This window comes from Neurospora tetraspora (genome assembly GCF_033439725.1).
Source record: "Neurospora tetraspora strain CBS 560.94 chromosome Unknown B0H65scaffold_1, whole genome shotgun sequence".
NCBI classification, from domain to species: Eukaryota; Fungi; Ascomycota; class Sordariomycetes; order Sordariales; family Sordariaceae; genus Neurospora; species Neurospora tetraspora.
In genome coordinates, this window is record NW_026944383.1 from 5,142,514 (window position 1) to 5,156,630 (window position 14,117).

At 51.7% G+C, this 14,117-nt stretch overlaps 3 protein-coding genes across 3 annotated transcripts; all 3 read right to left on the minus strand.

Annotated features, from left to right (window-relative positions):
- Window positions 1-4,523: 4,523 nt before the first annotated feature.
- Window positions 4,524-6,230, minus strand: B0H65DRAFT_47544 (putative amidoligase enzyme-domain-containing protein). Its single transcript, XM_062827310.1, has one exon. The coding sequence runs from the start codon at window positions 5,937-5,939 to the stop codon at window positions 4,674-4,676; it is 1,266 nt and encodes a 421-aa protein (XP_062686799.1). The 5' UTR covers window positions 5,940-6,230; the 3' UTR covers window positions 4,524-4,673.
- A 3,015-nt stretch (window positions 6,231-9,245) lies between these two features.
- Window positions 9,246-11,149, minus strand: B0H65DRAFT_47599 (uncharacterized protein). The gene is made up of 2 exons (XM_062827340.1): window positions 10,643-11,149; window positions 9,246-10,583 (listed from the first exon to the last, which is right to left on the minus strand). The coding sequence occupies exons 1-2, from the start codon at window positions 10,679-10,681 to the stop codon at window positions 9,648-9,650; spliced, it is 975 nt and encodes a 324-aa protein (XP_062686800.1). The 5' UTR covers window positions 10,682-11,149; the 3' UTR covers window positions 9,246-9,647.
- A 469-nt stretch (window positions 11,150-11,618) lies between these two features.
- B0H65DRAFT_416346 (proline-specific permease) lies at window positions 11,619-13,401 on the minus strand (the record flags this gene model as incomplete). The annotated part of the gene is made up of 3 exons (XM_062824036.1): window positions 11,619-12,870; window positions 12,932-13,153; window positions 13,223-13,401. 3 exons carry the CDS (start codon window positions 13,399-13,401, stop codon window positions 11,619-11,621), a joined length of 1,653 nt encoding a protein of 550 aa, XP_062686801.1.
- Between the last annotated feature and the right edge of the window lie 716 nt (window positions 13,402-14,117).

Below are 14,117 nucleotides of genomic sequence, written 5' to 3' on the forward strand. Positions count from 1 at the left end.
CTGATGGCTTCTTTCACCTTTACTCTCACTTTCACCTGTGGTACCACGAGAATCACAACATTGACCGCACTGTCTCTATCGCATCTTCATACTACTGCCCTTAAGCATCAACTGCAGTGTCATCAAAATCTCGGGACCACCGATCCCGACATGCTCTATTCTCCTTCCTTCACCTTCCTCTCAAGCCTTCATGATGCACGGCATTATTTTCTGAGAAAATCTCGGGGCCGCCGATGGTGTGCACACCTTCACACCTTGCAGTCTTTGCTACATCAACCTTCGAAAACGCTAAAGTCGTCATGGCCTCGTCTATAACTGCCTTCATGCACCTTGTAGCCCTAGCATTAGCTTAAACCGCCATATCCGATCGTTGATCTTTTGTTCACAAAGGCCGCCAGGGTGAACCCGGTGAGAAAATGCGGAGTGCATTACTCGACATGCGATGCAATTCAGGTTGCTCTTGCTTTGTGACATATCAGCTTCTGACTCTATGAGAAGACCATCCCGGTCGCTGTAATAGCACCTCCAAACGCTTGACTGACAATAAATTTTACTTACATGTCGTTTGGGTGCTAGAATCTTGGGCGTGCAGTTGAAATGTCGACAAGTTGAAAGCGGGCTTACCTAGCGTTGAAACCGAAAATTCTCTGAACTTGCACACGACAAGCGGGCTATACTGAGACATCCAAAGACACACGGCGTCAGGGATGTAAACAACACTTACACTAGCACAACGAGTGGTAGGTATGCAATGTCTTTGGTCAAGAATCTCGCATCAACGGAGGAGTCGACAACGCCCCCAAGCAATCCGCCTGAACAGTATACACAATGAGACGAGAGGCTTCCACATTTGCCAAATTGTTCAACGAGAAGGAAGAGAATATGGCAGAGATTGATGGCATTTTACCAATTGCATCGGTAGCCTTGCCATTGCTTCAGATGCCAAGGGCACAATCCATTTTTACAGAGAAAACCCTAACCCTCATAGAATAGAAACAAGTGTACGCACTTGCGAAAGCGACTCCTTTGCTATTGACACTCGCAGATTCTCGGTGGGGAAACAGGATATCCGAGACTTCGGTGCCGAGGGAAGAAAGGGAGGCTGGTTCACCATAATGTTTGGGCATGGATACGTCAGTTCACCTGCGGTGTACCGTTTAAAGTCACGAGTGTCTCAGTTGAGACAGTTGCACTTGCCCGCTTAACCGGCCCACCTGTCCAACGTGAAAGGAAGTGGAAGGTACTACGGAAGGTGCAAGCTCGAAATACTTTCCTGAAGTCTCGAGGTACATTATGGTACATGGTGCCATTTCCCATGTTCGAGAAGGGTCTGCAATGTTCGATCAACAATATGGGAATAACATGGAATGGCATGTTCAGTCGGAGTCGGGGGACGAGGCGTACTACATCATCTGTCACTCGCCATGCCCACCTTCACGCTCTCTCTACCTCTACAATACAATCTTGCCCTTTCCCTGTGGAGACTCAGGACAAATCTGCCGTGCTAGATACCTGGTAAGCATGTCTCACTTTCTTCCGCGCGAAGGTGTGTTTCGGAGATGCTCTCTCTCTTGACGAACTGAACCGACTGAAGCCAGGATTCGGTCGACTAGGCATCCAAAGCATCACACCACTACCTTCGTAGCCCGCCGGTGGCCTCTTCACTCCATCATCCTCACCAGTTTTGCACCCTGGCCAGGCCTCTTCAACACGTGTCAGTCCTCAAGTTCTTCCTCACCAAGTTTCATGTTCGCCTTGCAAGTTTTCCCACCTTGTCCGCAAGACATCAATGTCGGTATCCGTCCCGCGGCCCCTCTCCCCATGCCCAACTGCCAACTTCCGTTCCCGGACTTCCGTTCCCGGACATCCATCCCTGCTACCCATCCACTATTGGGAAACTACAAGCTATAAGAGCTCAGGCTATCATTGTACGACACTGCGATATTAGCTTCTTGTGAGAGAAACTTTGATGAATGTGATACAACATTCTGGCATCATCAATGGCAACAACCTGGCAACTCTTTTGTCATATTCTCGGTTCGAACCGAGAACAATGTCATGGAAGAGAAGTTGGAATGCTCGTCGACTTTTGGTTCATATGATGCCATCAGCTAATGCTCGGTGTATGCAGATGCTTCAAAGCTTCCGGTCCACAGATTGCTTGCTGTGAAGTCCGGTTACGAACCGCGTCAACTTCATATTGCGGCGTAAGCGACGCCCAACGGCGATGATAGCTAGGGCTTCGCTGGGACAATTGTGAAAGCACTTTGTCTACAGCTGTGTAGCAAGACAGTTTTAGCCAGCCTTTCACGGAGGACAAAAACTGTGTGGTCATTACAACTAGTAAAGGAGTCATTAACCCTCAACGGCTTTCACATGGTGAGCAACCAATGGCAATGTCCAAGAATCTCCCAGCCCCGAACTTCATCTACATTTTGCTCACCATCTTATATCCACAGCCTGCCAGCCTCAGGTCACGAGGCGGAACTGCCAGATTCCTCACCGAAGCCTGCCCTACGGCCAACACACTTGTACAACCCGACATCAAGCCTCGCTTCACCGAGCCTCGCTTAGGTAGATTCTGACACTCAACCTCATGTTTGTCTCAAACTTCGACCTGGGTCAGCACTAAATAGCAGCTGAGGACAGCCCGGAACTTTCAACAGTTCCCGCAAGGCTGCCACGTTTAATGGGAAGCTGTTTCAGTTTGATCCCACAGTCACCTGGGCTGTCTCGGTCATAAGGCGTCCGTCTGTATGTCTTGCCACTATCAAGATATCCAAATATGCCCGATCGACTGCATCAAACCAGCAGAGAGACTTCGGGACCGTGCTGTGTCCGTTCTGTGACTCAGATATGCGTGCGCTTCTGAACTCCGATCACGCTGCCAGAGCTTCCGGAGGTCTTTGATGCCTCGGATGGTCGAATGAAGGGGTTATTTGCCTTACAGGTTATCATCCAATGCAGGCGCATCACTCTACGATGACGAGCCAGTGCAAGACCAAGCAAGGTATTGAGTCAGAAAGCTACAACTCCCAAGGCCGATAACATGTAGGTAGGTAAGCAGACAAACAAACCGCAGACCACACACAACCAGGCAGCATCCGAATAAGAACCAGAAGAGTCGGTCGGATCTTGTTCGCCGAACGCACCACATACTTGCGATACTTCGTAAGTAGGTATATAGACTGCATGTCTCAAAGGCAAATGGGCATCAGGTAGGTACCTACTTATCCAGTATCGATGCAGACTGGAAAAATGTTTGCTCTTTCTGTGTGCACACTCAACCAATAATCGTTCCCGATATCAATCACAAGCCCCCCTTTCCGTGACCTCACCAGCTAGATAGATTAGATTAGGGCTTTTTTTTATCGAATCCAATGATCTCCCGCTGAATAAATCTTGTCGTAGGGAAAAATCTCCGATACTCGCACCCACACTTTCGGTGATCGGTGTTCATGTTTGCCTGTTGTGTCTAGTTACGCTACTCTAAGACTGACTCGATATGACATTCGTTATTGATTACTTACCAAACTGGCGGTCAACCTTGAAGCGAATCGAATCCCTTTTGTTGTATGTTGGTTGGTGATGGTGAATGGTAACATTGTGGCATCACATGTGTAAGTTGCCTTGTTTCGTTGGGACTTTGGGGCCGTGAGACGGGTGCGACGGGCACGACGGGCACGACGACGGGCGGAGGCATGAGGCTCTGCTGGTGACGATTGATGGTCGTTTGTGGGACTATCAAGTAGCTGTGTAGGTAGGTAGGTCGGGACTAGAATCTAGATACTCGACGTGGCTCACGAAACAAATGAGTTAAGTTACGTTCTCTTACAGCGTATAGAGACTTATTGTGACTGCATAGTGGAGGGGGGGGCATTCATTCATTCATCCAAAGGACTGAAGAAATGAGTGCAGACAGGCCGAAAGGCGAACATCGATGGATGGGTGTAATGATGCTGGGGGGAAAGATAACGGTTAGGTATCGATCCCATCGTATGGAATGTAGTAGATGAATAATTTAATATCTATGCAATATATACCGTCAGTCAGGTCAGTAAGTAAATGAATGGTTTATGGCAGGCAGTTGGGGGAGTGACAAGTCTACCTGCTCTGCTTTCTTGCAACAACTGTGACTGATGCTTGAGATTCTCAACTCTCAACTGCAAGTCTTGATGAAGCTTGTATTAGAGCACGACTGCTTGTTACATGATGGAGATACATGATGGAGATGATGGCAAAGAGGAGGGATGAAGGTGAGATTAAGTAACGAATAATGTTCATTAATAAGAGGTTAAAAGAAGAAGATGATGATAATGATGAACTCAAAAAAGTCAGACTTGTTGTGCCTCCCAACCCAGTATGCCATACCATGCCATGCTATTTGATCCCAAAACGCCGTCAATCGTAAAATCCGCAAAAAAAGTCACCGCCAATGTTTTCCAAAATTCCCTAGTTTTTTCACCGTCGTATCCCCCATGTGTGAGTGCTGCTGCTATGATGTGTCCATCAATGCCAATCTGAATGGACGACAGCTAGCTATGCAAGAGGAAAAAGTGAAAAAGATAAAAAGAAACAACGCTAAAAGTCAGAAAAAAAGTGAAGTAACTCCAAAAGAGCTGCTGAAGAAAGAAAGAAGGTGAGCAAGAAAGAACAACACCTCATCACAAGGACTAAAGCCTCGAAGAAGAATCCCTCAACCTACTCAACATCGGCTCCACAAAGAACCCATCAAACTTCTCCATCGCCACATTCCTCTCGCCCTTCTCCCTCCAGATCAAGCCATGCTTATCATGCACCGTAATCGGCGGCTCTACCGTGACCACCAGGCCCAAGTCAGCCTTTTTGGAGTCTGAGACGACGACAGGCATCGCATCGTCAAATAACTGCCTCAACTTCCTCCTGTGCTCAGAAGGAACGCTGGCCCGTACTGCCTCCCTGTGCACCCAGTCGCCCAGCGCCTGTGTGTTGGGGCGCTCCTTGGGCCGGAGCGAGTCACCCTTGGCGCAGGCTACTTGAGCGAAGCACACGGCGAGGATGATCCAAGTGATGGCTTCACCGGGGGTCGTGGAGCCGGGAGGCTGGCGGAACTCGATTGTGCCTCGAGACTTGTTGTGCACGAGGTTGAGAAAGTTCCACCGGTAGCCCGAGTGAGGGAAGTCGGACCGCTGGCCGAGGGCCCGGCCCGTGGACGAATTGGGGTCGCAGCGGACCATGTGGGCCGCCATGTCTTTGCGTCTTTTGACCGAGTCCAGGTGTGAGAAGCACTCGGCCATGGTCAGGTTGGCCATTTGCTTGTTGTGCCGGTTGCTCTTGGCGAAGACGGAGGTGCGGCGGTAGAGAGGCATAACGGCGTCGAGGCAGGACTCGAAGTAGAGGATGGACTTCGAAAGGGCACGGATGTCGGAGCGTGACCACTCCGGGTGCTCCGGGTCTATGGGAGCAAGGTGGATGGAAGTGCTGCATTCGTGTGTGGAAGTGGTCTCAAAGTCCCGGTTGAGGACTTGCATGAAACTCTCGAAGTGTTGGACCCAGGTGTTGAAGGAGGAGAAGCGAAAGAGGGGAGAGACAAACTTCATGGCGTGTTTGTACTCGGTGGGCTTGGACTGGATAGAATGGTCACTTGTGATAGTCCATACTTTATATGAAGGTGTGTGGGTGTGTGTGGCGTGATCGTATGGGTAATCCGAAAGAATTTGAGACTTGATGCCTTCGTTGGTGAGGGAGTAGAGGATCTCGTCCTCAAGAGACTCTGAGCTTCGATGGTCAGCCCGTCGGCTTCGGATCAGAAGGGTCAGTTCTGCGCAGAAGCGGAACTGTTTTAGCTCGGGCTCTTCGAAGTAAACCATGCTGTGACGACGGTGGTCACGGTCACGGTGATGATGACGGCTCCTGGCCGACCCATCAGAACTGACGGAGGGGGTGGTGGCATGAGGCATGGCTGCTAAGGTGTGTTTAGGTTGTTCTAGAAGTTCTTAAGAAGATAGCCAGAGTGACTGAAGAAGCGAGTGAATGTGAAGCTTGATGACTCGAATAACTTGAAACCAACAACACGAACACGGGGATCTGTCGAGGAATCTTATACATCTTGGAGGATGAGAGAGTGGCCCGTGGTCAGTCTCGGTCGGCCAGAGCCATCAAGGGGCCTAGGATGCGGGTGTTCTAGCCGGGCTCGAGCCGGGGTGTGTTACGGCTCGTCCTCGGGACGTCATGTTGTTTCTGGTCGAGGGTAGCATTGCACAAAGAGCTCAAACTTCGCGGACGATGAGTGGTACGGTGGGTGGGCAGGTATCTACCAATTCGGTACAAGAGTACTGAGCTAGGTCTAAGGCGGTAAGGAGGACGGTGGCCGTTCCTGTATGACCATGTCAGCATTCGAAGTGTCGGACATGGGTGAAGTGGGCCACCGGTATGGCTCACCACCCAGTTGTAGTTGGACCTTTGAGGTGTTTACATGCGAGTGTCATGCGTAGCAGCATCGAGCTATTCTTCCATTGCACACACCTACGCACACCGTCAGTTTAAAGTGGACAATCATACAGATAGCATGCAGATGCAAGACGCAGGCAGAATGAAGTGCCGTCCTGTAGACTAGACTTAGACGATCTCTCATCGGATGGCCCCGAAGTAAGCTGCTGCTGCTGTGCCCAATGATGTTCCACAGAATATGCTTGAGGCATAACCGGAGGTGCAATTGCCTTGTTGAGAGGAAGGATATCAACCCACGATCTACATCGGGAAACGAAGTCGGTAAAGGTCAAGACCCGGGCAACTCCAAGTCTACCTATCCGTAGCGCAATATCTCGACCAAAAACGTCGTCAAAATGATGATTCTTTTTGGCAATGCAGATTCGCCAAACCGAGCCTCTCAGAATCCTCATATTTTATGGCGAGAAAGGAGTTGGCGCGAGTGGTTTTGGGGTGAAATGCTATGAAGTTGTAGATGGTGGTTTCGCTGAAGACTCTGGCCCTTTGCCTGCCCAATAAACGCGCAAGCAAATATGGGCCAAGGCTTGATGCGCTGCGACTGGGGCGCAAAAAAGCTGCCCCGGTCCTTGTACCGATTTCGATCGGGAAACTGCTGTACGGTAGAGTGTGCCTGTGGATCGCCAAAACAAGACGAATAAACGAGGCTGCCAGTGGGGATGAAGCATCCGGTCGAACCTGTCTCTAACAATGGCAGTGGTCAATGGAGGCGGCCTTTGGCTCTTTGGATGGCCGCATGAGCTCCGCCACCAAAAATATATGATCCATCAGAGTGCTGTGTTGTCGACTTGGCCGTGTTACAATGGGCCTAGGGCCATCATGCTGCCGTCGTCAGGAAGTGGATTTCCCAACCTTCGGACTTAGGATGAGAGCGGCCAGACTTTTGACCCCCATTCTTTTCTTTCCCTTCCCACCATTGAGAGTTTCTCTTGCATTTGAGCGGCTACCGGTTCCGTCCAGCCACAGCGGCCCCCAGTAGTGTCAGTCGCTGTCGTGATTGGTTCCCTCAGGTGTCGACCAGGCCGGAACAAGGCCTCAAACTGTTACAGACTGCAGCCACAGACGCATGGATTGGTTGTCAACGTCCCATTCGAGCGACCCCCAGCGGACCCAGGAAACTGGTTCACAAACCCCTGGCGCTCAAAATCTCCTAAAAAACATCCTAAAAGCGCGAGCGCGGATCGGGATGTCGACATTAACGGTAATAGCACTGCCACCTCCGCGCTGTAGAGAATCCTTTTCGGAAGCTTTTGTATCAATAGCCGCGCGGATAGCACAACGACGATACCAAGAGGGATAGGGAGGGAAAGGTGAGTTGGTGTCAAAAAATAGGCCAAAAGCCTAACGCTGCGCGGCGAAAAACATCCGGCTTTGGTCTGTCTTGCTGGCTTCGGTGGGAGGCGCCGACTAGAGATGTGGTGTGGCTGCCCACCGAAGCTCTTCAAGGAAGGAAATATGTTCAAACGTCGTCCTGTGCCGATACAGGCGATATCTGTGTTCCGTTGCTAGGCGAAGCATGTATGTAAGATGATGATGTCGTGAACTTGTGAAACCGCACATCCCATTTGGACATGGAAAATCTCCAAATCCAGGATGATGCCACCTCAAGGGTCTCTTCCTGTTCATTTATGCAGTCAAGCCTTACTTATTAACCTCGTCTTGGTGCTACGCCGGGCATATGTTGCGGCACTGGGGCGAGCTGTCGTGTCCTCGTGTAAAGTTGTTCGCCTGCTTCAAGATTCTGGGCCATGTCCTTGTCCTTTTTGAACCTTGTCATGCGTGGCAGTGTGCGTCCACACCAACCAAATGCCCAGGCTACCCAGCCCATTCATATATGAACCAGTCTAATCCCGTTTCAGATCTCGGTGTTGAGTTTATCCTCGGTTCCTTGTTCTTGATCGCCTCCGTCTGGGGCGTCTGGATGCCTGCTGGATCGACGTCGACTCACAAGACGAATGCCGATACACGAGACCGAGCTGCCGAAACTGACACTGCCCGCTTTGCCTTTGCGCACCGTTGCGCCATTGCGCGTCGGTTGGTGAGTCTGATGGCGGGAAAGTTGTCTCGTGTGTTGTGCTTCGTAGCGAAGGTCTCGGTAAAATTGTCCGAAAGTCTGATCGGAAGATCGTTCAGGTTCAGACCTTTTTGTCTCGTGATCTGCATAGCAGTGCAACTAGCCCTAGAGAATGACTTGCATTCCATTGTCTTTGAAACTCCGAGGTTGGGTGGTGATGCATCACTTGTTGTCGTCCTCTCGTATCTTGGAAGATTGTAGTTGTATGCTCTTCCCTGACCAGCCAGCCCACCACTTGTCGTCCAGTTTCAGTCTGTCTTTCGGTCCGAACAGGGAAGATGATAGTAGACGAAGTCGAGTGCCTCCTCAGCCGTTGAAGATCAGTGTTTCCCAAAGTAATATGGAAATCGAACGATGTTCTCCCCGGGCGAGATCCGATGAGCACAGCATGGAGAGGTATAGTGTTGATAGTTGATCGGCATATCGCGAGACGATGCAATTGGAATCTGCCGAGTTGAAACTTCTTGGTTAGCTTTGGAGCAAGTAGAGGCATGAAATTTTGTGCGAAAGAGATGAGACGACCACCTACTGCTGAACAAATGAGCGTGCGCCGGAGGTTAACATCGGGTTGATTGACACGCCATAGACTTGTGCGATGTTGTTGTTGTCAGTTGTCCCTGATGGTACGCAGGTAATGGAGGAAAAGAGAGAGAGAGAAGAGAAAATTTGCCCTTATCTCAGTCAGACCAGTTCCACTCCCTGAAGACCTCAGAAGGGAAAGAACGTTGGGTGGGTGTCGAAGGCAAAATTCCCTGGGTCGTACCCGTCGAATATGCATGAGACACCATGTTCAAAACGGGAAAGAACTCTGAGCGAGGTTCACTTGGAACGGAAGACTAGAGCATTCTATCGTCCATGCATCAGTATACCTACCTCTACTCGTAGCTACCTCTAGGTAGACTGTCGAAAAACCCTCTCTCACCCGTTTGCGCCACGCTATGGTATCTCACCTAATGGTGAAGCCCTCTCTGCAACCCAAACATGCCATGAAACAGTAAAACCGCTTTAAAACAAACCAACATCAAGAAGAGAAAGAAGCGCCATGGAGATCCCGGAGATGAATCCTCACGGTGACCAAGAAATCAACCTACTCCTTCTTGGCCACGCTATCAAAGCACTCCTTGATACTCGTGGCACTCCTCCTCAACGCCTCCTTCTCCTTCTCATTCAACAACAGCTCCACATCCTGATGCGCACCCTTGCTGTTAAGCTTGCACGGCATGCTCAGCGCCACACCCTCCACGCCGGCATAGTTACCCACTCTCGACACGGTAACCAGCTGATCGGCATTGGTAATGATCGGCTCCAAGATGCTCACCAAGACACTAGCCACACCGTAATTCGTCTTGCCCTTCCTCTGAATAATCTCGTACGCGGCCTCGCGCGTGCGCTTGCCCAGGGCCTCCATATCCTCCTCGTCGTACGCGATGCCCTTTTGCTTGCAGTAGTCCTCCAGGCGCATGCCGGCGATGCTGGCGAGCGACCACACGGGCAGCTGGCTGTCGCCGTGCTCGCCGACGATGACGGCGTGCACGTTGCGCGGGTTGACGCCGTAGTGCTTGCCGAGCTCGTGGCGGAAGCGGGTGGTGTCCATGGCGGTGCCCGAGCCGATGACGCGCTGGACGGGGAATCCGCTGAGCTCGTGCGCGGCCTTGGTCAGCACGTCGCACGGGTTGGTGGCCACGATCAGGATCGTGTTGGGCGCGTGCTTGGCGATCTGCGGCACGATCTGCTCGAACAGGCCGTAGTTGGTCTTGACTAGGTCCATGCGCGTCTGCCCGGGCTTCTGGTTGACGCCCGCCGTGATGATGACCGCTGTGGCCCCCGCGCAGTCTTCGTACTCGCCTACGCTGACTTTGGCGTGCGCGAAGTGGGCGGCGTGCGAGAGGTCCATGACCTCGCCGAGGGCGCGGTTCTTATCGATGTCGATGAGGACGATCTCGGCGGCGAGATGGCTGAGGAGGAGAGCGTAGGCGGTGGTGACACCAACGGAGCCGGCGCCTACGATGACGACCTTGATGGACTGAGATTCTTGTCAGTAAAGCGCTTGATATCGATGACTGAGATTCAGATGTAACTCACCTTGGCATGGCTCTCGATCTCCGTGATTGGTACCGACATCTTTGCTGTTGTTTGTGTGAGCGAAGTGTTGAATATGTCCTGATCTCCGTGATGGACTAGGTAGAACGGTTGAGATAGACCCGGGGAAGAGATGGTCTATTTGTTGTAGGAAGCAGTAGGATGTCGTTTGAGTAGGTATGACGACAAATTTGTTGCCTCGTTGTTGCTTTCCGCAGAGCCATCTTATATGGAATTCAGATCAGATTCAGGCACCGCCTATTTGGGACGGAGCCCGATTGGGTACCCGTGCCAACATTGGATGACACCATATCTCGGTCCCTATCTCGGTCCCGATGCAAAGCTGAGTGGTTGACAAAGGGTGAGGCTCCCGTCAGATCGGCCTGTTGCAGGACTGCGCAGCTTGTCTAGTCGTGATTGGGAAACAAACAGAGAGTCTAGGTGGCCGTCCAGCGGAAAAGTCGCCTGATTTCGCGGTGGTCTGGGCAGCGATAAACGCCGTGCCTCACTGGTGGACTAACAGCCAAGACAAAAACTCCATCACGATCCCCTATCCGAGCCTAGCTCCCGTTCCCTAGGGCTGCTGTACTGGGCTGTGGCGGCTTGGCCACCAGCACCCACCGATTTGGAATCCAGGACTCGCCGTCGCTATCCAAGTTTCACCTGCTCGAATCATTTTGATGGCACCAGGCCCTCGTACAATAGGTACCTAAATCAGTCGATGCGAATGTCTTCGCTGTTGGCCGAAGGTTGACGAGTATGGTGCGGGTGAGTCACTGTTTGACCTTTTCGTGCGGGTACGCGCTGAAAGCTGAGGATCTGAGTTTGTGGTCATACATTCATTTCGCTTCGTTGTCACCTCGGACGGGGGACGAGAGAAAACAAAACAACAGGTCATGGAAACATTATGGACGACGTGTTTGAAAACAGAAAACTCCGATTGTTCAAATGCAATTGAAGGGTATCACGACAACAACAATCATGCAATCCAGAACCAGATCTTCTCCAACCAGTTCTTCGGAACCGGGTCCACGTCATTCGCGCACATATCGTCCATCTCCTTCTTGCCCGTCAAGACATCAATCTCACCAGCGGGCTTATGGAACCGCGTCCTGTGCCAGATCTTGTGGCCAAAGTACAGGACAAGGAAAGCAGGCAAGGTGATGTACGCCGCAAGGAAATCCTTGTAGTTCCAGTGGACAAACACCTGAAATCCGTTTGTGAGCGTCAAGATGCTGATCATGACCAGCGCAAACCAAGCCGCATATGGCTGACCCGGAGTTTTGAAGGGCAGTGTCGCCAAGAGTCCCTGGACTTTGAGCGCCTGACGGAATCGAAGATAAGTGATGAGAAGAACGATCCAGCCGATGTATCCTGAGATGGTGGAAAGGTTGGAGAACCAGGTAAACACCTGAGCGCCGTTGTTGGATACGTTCAGGTACGCAAGCAAGGAGAATGCCCAGGTCATCAAGACGGCGGTATATGGAACACCACGCCTGGTGGTTCTGGTGAAAATGGCGGGGGCTTGGCCGTTTTGGGCCAGCGAATACAGGATGCGGGATCCCGAGTACAAGAACGCGTTACCAGCGGACCAGGCAGAGGTCAGAATGGCAGCGTTGATAACATGGTTCAATCCACTGATACCGGCGAGCTGGATACCAATAACCCAGGGACTGGCGCTGGCGTCTGAGGAGCCGGAAAGTAGGTGCTTGTTATCCGAGGGAACAATGCAGCCTACGATCAAGGAGCTGATACCATAGAAGACGGCCAGACGACCCAGAAAACGGCGGGCAGCCTTGGGAATGTTGCGTCTAGGTGCGACAGTCTCACCAGCAGCAAGGCCGATGAGTTCGGGGGAGGTGATGAAGCTGAACCCGGCGCGGATGAAGGCTGTCCAATATGCGGCAAACCTGCCCGTGGCACCAGGTGCGAGATACTCTTTGAACGCTCCCGGATCGTTCCAATAGTGGAAACCTAACCGCTCGTGGTTTGGTCCGCCTCCCAGCATGATGACGAGACCAACAATGATGAGCCCCATGATGGTGATGAACTTGATGCTGGCAAACCAGAACTCGGCCTCGCCAAAGACCTCGACCGCAATGATATTCAAGACCAGGTTGACAACGAGGATGATGGTGATCCAAGCCCAGGTGGGAACTGGTGTGTCCCAGTAGTTGAGGAGGATGGCGCCGGCGGAGGCTTCAGCAGCAACAAGGATGGCGTACGCATACCTAAGACGGTCACGTCAGCTGGACTGCGCATATCAATCCCTCGGTCCCAAAAGAAACTCACCAATAATTCCATCCAGCGGCAAACCCTAAACTGGCATCGACGAAGCGCTCGGTGAAGTATGGTAGTGTGATGCCTCTAAGGGGAAGGTATGTGCTCATCTCGCCGATGCAGTTCATGACGATCCAGACAAGAAGCATCATGGAGAGATATGCCAGCCATAGCGGCGCTGGGCCAACGGTGGCTAGGATACCACCCGAACCGACGAAGAGACCTGTTCCGATACTGGGAAGAAGAGCATCGTTAGCAAATAATTTAAGGAATGTGGCCTTTGGGACAGGATTTGTAGCCTACGCTCCTCCCAAAGCCAAAAACTGAATGTGTCGACTCTTGAGACCTCTCTGCAATTGGTGGTTGGCATCTAGAGAGATGGTACCGTCGATAACCTGGCCTTGGTTGTTGGAAGAAGCCACATCCAAGACCTCGCCGCCGCCCTGCTTCTCGGCGAAGCTTCCATCGCCGTATTTGGACATGGCGACCGGATCAGAGCCTTTTGAAGGCACAGACGTTGGATTCGAAATTGGCCGAATGCTGAGTTTGTGACGCAAGATGGTGTTCGTGATGGTTGTCTTTGGTGTAGCAGTCAGACGAAGCCCGCGGCGAGGGAGACGGACAAGACACAACGGACCAACAATAACCAGAAGAAGAGAAGAAGGGAGACAACTTAAAAGTCTTGAATCCCGACTTGTGCGTCGAGGTCAGCGGCGTTCTTATGGTAGCATTTTGAAGATAAGATCGGCAGGGTTTATTCCATTCTTTGGAGAACATGTCCGAATCTGTCGTCTGAATCCATGGCAGCCATGCCCGAGCCCAGCACCACTAGGCCCTTAGTGCAGCGCATTTCCTCCACTGGCGATGCAGTGCAACTCGGTGCAGTTGGCATATTCAGGCACTATCACGGGGCGTTGCAGTACACAGTAGGGGGGGCACCGAGTGGCCGGCGATAAGCGCATCTATCCATGACCTGGGATATTCTTAATCTCTATCAGCCAAGAAGCCACACGAGTCAAAGAGACCTAAACAAATCCGGTTGCGGAAGAAGATCCATTGAGGATACCGATGGGCGGATCAAATCCGTTGGGAGAGAATAGAGCCGTGATTACCCCGGATTTTTGGGTGGAGAGGAGGCATCCGTATCGCCGACGAGAGGTGATGGTTTACCTAACAGTAAATGTCAGATTCAAGCTCT